Source organism: Natator depressus, chromosome 4 (assembly GCF_965152275.1).
Source record: "Natator depressus isolate rNatDep1 chromosome 4, rNatDep2.hap1, whole genome shotgun sequence".
Classification (NCBI taxonomy): Eukaryota; Metazoa; Chordata; order Testudines; family Cheloniidae; genus Natator; species Natator depressus.
The window spans coordinates 140,644,150-140,651,860 of record NC_134237.1 but is presented as its reverse complement, the minus strand read 5'-3'; the positions used below and the strand labels follow the sequence as shown (position 1 = coordinate 140,651,860).

The 7,711-nt window shown below is 69.1% G+C and overlaps 1 protein-coding gene across 1 annotated transcript; it reads left to right on the top strand.

Annotated features, from left to right (window-relative positions):
- The first annotated feature begins 1,411 nt into the window (after positions 1 to 1,411).
- Positions 1,412 to 5,032, top strand: LBX2 (ladybird homeobox 2). The gene is made up of 2 exons (XM_074952089.1): positions 1,412 to 1,736; positions 4,668 to 5,032. The coding sequence occupies exons 1-2, from the start codon at positions 1,412 to 1,414 to the stop codon at positions 5,030 to 5,032; spliced, it is 690 nt and encodes a 229-aa protein (XP_074808190.1).
- The last annotated feature ends 2,679 nt before the right edge of the window (positions 5,033 to 7,711 follow it).

Sequence of the window (7,711 nt, the reverse complement as noted above, 5' to 3'; positions counted from 1 at the left end):
AGGGACGGCTCGGTCGCTCATGGGGTCCACGCCACCCAAGTCCCACTCGCGGCAGCCGCAGGGTGGCTACAGCCACCGCCCTGCGGGCAGAGCCCGGCCCGGCCCGGGCCGCCCCCGGGCCCGGGTCAGACGCGCCACCACCGGGGAGGCTGACAAGGACCCGGAGCCCCGGCACTAACCAGCCAACAGCCGGGAGCCCCGCGTGCAGCTAACCCCGGCGGAGGCCGAGCCAGGGCCCCGCCGGAGCGAGGCGGACAGCGGCTGCCAGGAGCCTCCGGACAAAGCCGCTGCGGCTAAGGGGCGAGCGCCTGAGCCCAAACGGCCCCGATCCCGCCCCTGGACGCTGGGGTCCCCGGGGCGCCTGGCCCAGCCCGGCTACGCTCGCCGATTTGTCGGTAACAGCAGTGGCCACCAGCCAGGGTCGGCCCGGCCCGCCCCGCCCGCGCTGGCTCCCAGGACAGGGACGGCCGCCCCGCAAGAGCCTCCTGTGACCCCGAGGCCAGCAGCGCAGCCGGGCGCGCTGGGAACCGCTGCCCGCAGAGCTCCGGGGGCCCGAGCACAGCTCCCATCCCGCCGCCGGAGCCGGCCCGGAGTGCTCAGGCGCTGGGCGTGTGCAGAGCCCGGCCCGGGGCAGCGGGTTCCCGGGGGCCCGGAAAGCGAGGCCGCCCACAAGCCGCCAGACCAGGCTCCGGCACCTAGTGGGGCTCAGCCGGACAGAGCCGAAGGGCCTGGGCCAGGCCGCTTTGCGGCTCCCTAACCCCCGCCGCGCCGTGAGCTCTGGCCGGCGGTACCGCCGCGGAGGGGGGGCCCCGTGCGCTCTGCGGGGATCCCAGGTCAAGAGGCCGCGGGTTCGGGCTCCCGACCAACTGGGCCGCTTGTGTCTGCAAAGGGCTTCTTGGGCCTGGTCCTCAGGACTGCCCCCCCCCCCGCAGCGGGGCCTGAGCCTCGGGGACCCCCCCCCCGCAGCGGGGCCTTGTAAGAGGGGTCCCCCTCCCACTCCCAAACTTTGCTAACACTCCAGCTGAGGCTCCTCCTCCCCCGGTGCCCAATTAGTGACTCTGGCCCTGTCCCTTTAAGGCTCCAGCGCCGGGCCAGCCAGGGGAAGCTTTGGCTAGAACTGAAGTCTCCGAATCAGCAGTGACTCGTTCGCCGGGAGCGGGGGGAGCCCCGGAGCTGGGAGCCGGGCGCGCCGGGCCCCGCGCCGCCCTCGCTCCTAGGCCCACACCGGGGGGACTCGGGGAAGTGTGAGAGTTGGCAGCAGCTGGAGTGGGGCGGAGGCTGGGAGCCCGGGAGCGGAGTCTCCTAGGGGGGACCCGGCCCCATGGCCCGGGGGGGCTGCTGAGCCCCTGCCCGGCGGAGGACGCGGAGCCAGGAGCCCGGGGGCGGGCGGGTGCACCCCTCTTTTGGGGCCATGACCTCCGCCAAGGAAGGGAAGGCGGCGGGCCCCCTCTTGTACCCCTCCGGCCAGGAGAGGCGGAGGAGCCCGCTGGACCAGCTGCCGCCCCCGGCCAACTCCAACAAGCCGCTGACCCCGTTCAGCATCGAGGACATCCTGAGCAAGCCGTCGGTGCGGAAAGCGCCCTGCGCCCCCTCGCCCCGGCTGCTGGACAAAGCGGCCGGCTCCGGAGCGCCCCGGAACGGCGTGCCCGCCCCGTCCTCCCCGCTCTGCGCCCTGGAGGAGCTGGCCAGCAAAACTTTCCAGGGGCTGGAGGTGAACGTGCTGCAGGCTGCGGAAGGTACCGGGGCGCGGCCGGGGCGGGACGGGGGCCCGGGGAAAGCAGGGCCCGGGCAGCCCCCCCTGGGCTCCGGGCCTTGCCCGCTCCCCAGCCGGGCCTTGCCGACCCTGGCTGCCAGGCGGGGAGCACCGCGGTGACCCGGCCGGCCCCTGGGAGAAGGGAAGGGGAGGCGGCCCCGAATTGCACCGGGCTCTTTCCGGGACCCTGGCGGCCCCGCGGCCCTCCACCCCGGGGCCTGGGACACTTCGGTCCCGGAGAAAGCGAAAGCGCCCGGGGCAGGGGAGTTCCTGCAACCGCCGGTAAGGGTGAAACCGGGCCGGGCTGGGGCTGCAGCCAGAGCGGCCGGGGAACGAAATGGAGCCCTGGGGAAAGTCGAGCGGGGGAAAGTCGCAGGGACCGGGGCCTGCGCGCTCCGAGCGGGGAAGCGAGGGAGACGGGGCTGAGTTTTCGAGATCCTCAGCCGGGTGGTTCGTGTACCCCGGGGGTACGCAGGGGTCTGCCAGGGGGACAGCAGCTCTCTAGAGATTTGCCTAGTTGTCCAACAGGGACAACAAAAGCACCAGCGAAGTCAGGACAACCGAACATTTCCTCCAGACAATGGCTCGCTTATGCCGCTGTACACTGAAATGTAAGCGCCGTATTTCTAGCCCAACGGATTTATTTTGTAATTCCGTGGTAACAATGAGGAAGGCAGCCATTGTTCGGTGCCAGTGCGCTGGGACACTTCTGTATCCTTAGCTCTGGCTTTGGAATTTGGGGTGCCCCAGACAGATCAGACTCCGGAGCGGCTCCGCGGCCGGGAAAGGGGGCGAGCCGCTGCCTTAGCTTGCGCCGGGGCTTAGTCTGCGTGGAAGACTCCTTCCCCGCTTCCTAGACAGACCGACCCACGGACAACCAGACAGACCGACCCAGGCAGACGGATCCCAGCGATGTCCGTGCAGCTGCCGAGCGCTTCTCCGCGGGGCTGTACCCTCCCAACGCTAAGGAATGAGCGGCAGGTTCCCGTTTCGGTTTACACAGACATTGTTACAATTACTGGAGCGGTTAAATAAATACTCCGCGTGTCGCTGGGACAAAGTTTTGTTCCGCAGCCCGCGTGAGAACACCGAGATTTACACTAAGGCGCGCTGGAGTCCGCTCTCCCGGGCGGAGCGGTGCGAAACGCGGGCTCTGAATTTGCGGTCAGAGCCCCGCGTATTACACCAAGGTTTCGTTTTTCTGAGACTCACGCACACTTCTGTATTCCGAACAGAGCCCGGCGTAACTAGCGGCACGAGCAGCCGGGGATGCGCCGCCAAGGAGCTGCAGCAAATAGACTGCGGGACGCGTGAAATCCCGCGCTAACCCGCATCGTCTAGTTTATTTCGGACTTTCTACCTGGCACACCCAGTCGACACGGGTCCCGGGAAATGTGTGATTCGACTCAGCTCGCGGGGTGCACTGAAACTACCCAATCCACTGGCAGACGCCGGCCAAGGGGTGCCTAAAATCGTTTCTTCCGCAGGACCCGTTAAGCTCATACGAACCCGCTGAGTCCTGGTGTATTTTCCCGCTTGCGGATTTACAGGCAGAGGGGGGTGTATTCACTGTATCGGAGCGAGCACATTACTGCCGAGAAATCCCCGTGCGCGCCCCTCCGAAAGTTCAGAAAGAGACTCGAGCGTGCCCGACCTTTTCAGACAATCCGGTCCCCGCACACCGGTCTCCGGTCTCCCCAGCGGGTCTGTTTCGTACCTGCTGGAGCGCGGTGTCGGGACAGACGCATTGCTAGCCGACAGAAGGACCCAATATTCGGTCTTCTACACAAACGCGTCTCAGATCGTCAGCCGGGGCCCGTCACTCTGTCGGGTGCCCGGGGACGGTCCGGGGCAGAAGCCACCGCAGCGGTCTCCTCGGGGAGATTTTACTTCCCAAGTAAACGCGCCCGGATTTCTAAAACGGAAGAAAGACGCGGAAACGTGCGGGCTGTTTTAAACCGGCCTGTGTCTCTAAGCCAGGAGATTTTCGTTTCAGAGACGGCGAATACACGCACGGATTGTAACCAGCGCCGCGATCGCGGTGTGTTAGAGCGAGATTGACCCCCAGCCCCTGTCCCCGCAACCCCCAGCCCCGGCTCGCTCCCCGCATTGCTCCCGCGCCCTGCCTGGGTCCCGGCTACAGGGCTGCGGCGCCTGGACATGAACCCGCGCGGAGAAGAGAGTTTCGCCGCGGCCGGGAGCGTCTGTGTCAGTCTGGGCCGGGCCGGGAGATTTCGGGTCACTCCAGTGTCTTCGCCTAGTTTGTCTCCAGTTGCCCGCGGCCCCTCGCCGCTGGCCCGGCCTCAGCCCGAAGGACAATCCGCGGGCTGCCTGCAGGGCCAGATCCGCCGCTGCTGCGAGCTGCCCCAGCCCCGGCGAAGTCCAGGGAGCGGGACAAGTCACAGCAGCCGGCTCTGCCCCTGGCAGCGGGTGCGGGGCACAGCCCCGAGCGCTACAGAACGGGGCCGCTCCCCGGGGCCGCGGGGTTCGTGGACAGGCCTCGGGGCTGCAGGGGGAGAAGGGCCGAAGCGCTGGGTCCCCCGCAAACGGGCAGAGGGAGGCCGCGGGTGCGAGACCCCAGCGCCGGTGGGGCCCTGCCCCGGTTCTCCCGCCCGCCCCGCTGCCCCCATCTCAGCTGCTTTCCCAGGACCCGGATTTCTTTGTTCCCCAAAGAGCGGGGGAGGGGGTTTCTTCCCCCCCCCCCAGCCGAAATGAGCCCGGGCTGCGAGGTGCCGTATCTGGGGCCGAGGGGCCAGGGCAGCGTGTGGGGGGCTCGCAGGCCGCGCCATAGGGAGCCGGAGCCGCGTCCCCATGGCCGCGGGGCGCCGAGGAAAAGGCCCCGGCTGGGGGCGGGTGCAGGGAAGGTGCCCCCGGCCAGCAGCCGCCCTGACCGCCTCTCCCTCTCCCCTCGCAGGTCGCGACCCGCTGGGCGCCTTCGGGCCGCGGCCGGCCTCCAAGAAGCGGCGGAAGTCGCGCACGGCCTTCACCAGCCACCAGCTCCACGAGCTGGAGAGGCGCTTCCTCTACCAGAAGTACCTGGCGCCGGCCGACCGCGACCACCTGGCGCAGCAGCTGGGGCTGGGCAACGCGCAGGTGATCACCTGGTTCCAGAACCGCCGCGCCAAGCTCAAGCGGGACCTGGAGGAGATGAAGGCCGACGTGGAGTCGCTCAAGAAGCTGCCGCCGGCCGCCCTGGAGAGCCTGGCGGGCATGGCCGAGCTCGGCGAGCCCCCGGGCCCCGAGCCCTGCTCTGAGGAGGAGATCGAGGTGGACGACTAGGGGCAGGGGCCGAGGGCCCGCGGCGGGGACCCCCCAGTCAGCCGGTTTAGGGGGCCGGGCCGGGCCGGGCCGGGCCGGGCCCCCTGCCTGCGCCCCTCTGTACTGAGAGCCTGGGACTTACCAAATACACCTCACTGAGGGGGGAGCCCCCTGTGCCTACCTCCCCCCCGGGCGCGGGAACCCTTCCCCCCCGCCCCCTCCTTCCCCCGCCTACCCCCACCTCTTCCCCCGCGGGCGCCGGTACCCTTCCTCCCACCTGCCCCCGCTTCCCTGCACCGCTTCCCCCCCTCTGGGCCCGGGATATCCTTCCCCGCTCCTTCCCCGCTCCTTCCCCGCACCTCTTCCCCCATTCTGGCGGGTACCCTTTCCCCCGCCTACCCCCTCCTTCCCTCGCTTACCCCACCGGGGGCGGGATACCCTTCCCCCGCCTACCCCCACCTCTTCCCCTGCTCAGGGCCCGGGGTATCCTTCCCCACCCCCACCCCTTCCTCCTTCTCCAGGGGCGTGGTACTTTTCTACCACCCCCGCCAACCCCCTCTTTCCCCCTCCCCCGGGGCGCGGGATACCTTTCCCCGACCCCATCCCTCCCTCCCTTACCCTAGCCACACACACCCCTGCGTGCCCGCCCCGGGGAACGAGTACCCCTGCCTACCTCTCCTTCTCTCCCCCCCCCCCCAGGCGTGGGGTACCCACCCACACCAAACCGCCTTTCCTACCTACCCCCCTTCTCCTCACCCCCGCGCACGGGTACACCCCACCTACTCCCTCCTCCTCCCCACCCCCGCCTTGCCTCCTCCCCGGGCGCGGGGTACCCACCTCCCCAGACCTGCCCTGGCCCCCGCCCCCTCCAGTCGCCCTCGCGGGGGAATTGGTGCAATTTTATTTTATTTTATTTTATTTTATTTTATTTTATTTTATAGCGTCGTCTGGTCCCGTCGGGTGTGTCCGTATCCCTGGGCTGCTCCCTGCCGCGGGCTGGGGGGGGCCCTGGCCTGGGGGGAGCGGCTCAGTGAGAACGGGGGGCTCCAGGAGTGGGTGAAAGGAACCATGGGGGGCGCCCGGCCCCCCTCCGTGGTCCGCAGTTCGGGCCCCTGCTCCTGGCTCTTCCCGCGGGGAGGGTGAGTGGGCCTGGGCCCGCCCCCCCCTTTTGGGTGTATATAGTTTGAATAAATGGAGACACCTTATTCACAGCCGGGTGCGGGCCTTATTGCTGCCGGGCGAGAGGCAGTTTCGGACCGGGGTGACCGTGCGGAGCGGGGCGGCCCCCCACTGCCGGGGTCGGACCCTCCCCCGCGGCGTCAGGCCGCGGCCTCCTCTCCAGGCCGTGTCGGCTCCGCGAGGGGTTGGATTAGGAGCCGGCCAGGCTCCACAGGGTTTGCGAGTCGCCGCAGCCCCGCCAGGCGGGTGACTGATCCGGGGGGGCGCAGCTGCCCACCCCCCAGCATCTGCGGCCGGCCCCGGGCGCGCGGGGGTAGCTGTGGACCCACCACGGGCTCCCCCCGCCGTTCTCCAGCCGCGGCCCATGGGTACTTCGCAGATCAATCGCCAGCTGTTTGGGGGGGGGGCGCAGCCAGCGGGGGTGTCAAGGCCCTTTGTTCCCCCCGCGGCTGGGGGAGCGGGCGGGCCTCGGCCAAGCTTCGCGGGGCCCCCCGGGAGGGGATCAGAGCGCCCTGGGGCGGCTCCCCCGGAGATCAGAGGCCCCCCACCGAGATCAGAGCCCTTCCCCCCCATATCAGAGCCCCCCCAGACCAGAGCACCCTGGGGCCGCCCCCCCCCCGGAGATCAGGGCGCTCAGCCTCCCCCCATGTCACTTGACCATGGGCCCCTGCCTAGGAGGGAAGGATCCCCCTCCCCCTCAGATTCCTGCTGCTCCGCCCCCCCCCCGCCCCCGCCCCCGCCCTGACGTGACCGTCCCTTTCCTATTGTTTCTCTTTCTGGCTGTCATGGCTCCAGCCCCTTTGTTCTCTCTGGCTTTGTTGCTGGGCTCCGCTAACCGAGCTCCTTCTCTGCTCCCCTGGCCCAGGAGAGCCCCCCCGTCCCCCGCCGTTCGGTGGCCAGGCCATGGGGCAGGCGGTGCTGGCAGGGCCGTGTCTAGGCTCTCACGGCTGGGCGGGTGACCACTGGCCCGTGGGACTCACACGTGGCCAGCAGGATGGGGGCGCGCCAGGGAGCCCCAACCCACTCGCCTCAGCCAGCCCCGGCTCGGAGCGGGGGCGAACTGGACAGAGGACAACAGGCCTCAGGCTGGCCCCAGCTGCCAGGAGTCACCCCAGGCTCCGCGGGCAGCCCGGGGGAAACTGAGGCTGCTGCTGAGTGAACTGAGTGACCTCAAAGCAGTGCGGCATGGCAGGAGCTGGCGTCTGGGCTGGCCGCAGGCCGCAGGACAAGGCCCCACGAGGCCCTGGGCTTGGGGGGCTCTAGCTCCCCCTTCCTGCTCTGTTCCCTCCCCGTCCCCCTTCTGGGGGCTTCTCCAGGCAGGGAGTCCTCTTTCCTCCACAGGAAGCGCAGCTGTTCCCAACATACTAGGGCGTGTGTGTGTGTCAGTGTGTGTGAGCGTCAGGGTGTGTGTTAGTGTGTGCGTCAGTGCCTGTGTGTGTCAGTGTCTGTCAATGTGTGTGTCTCAGTGTGTGTGTGAGTGCATGTGTGCGTCAGGATGTGTGTCAGTGTGTCTGTGTGTTT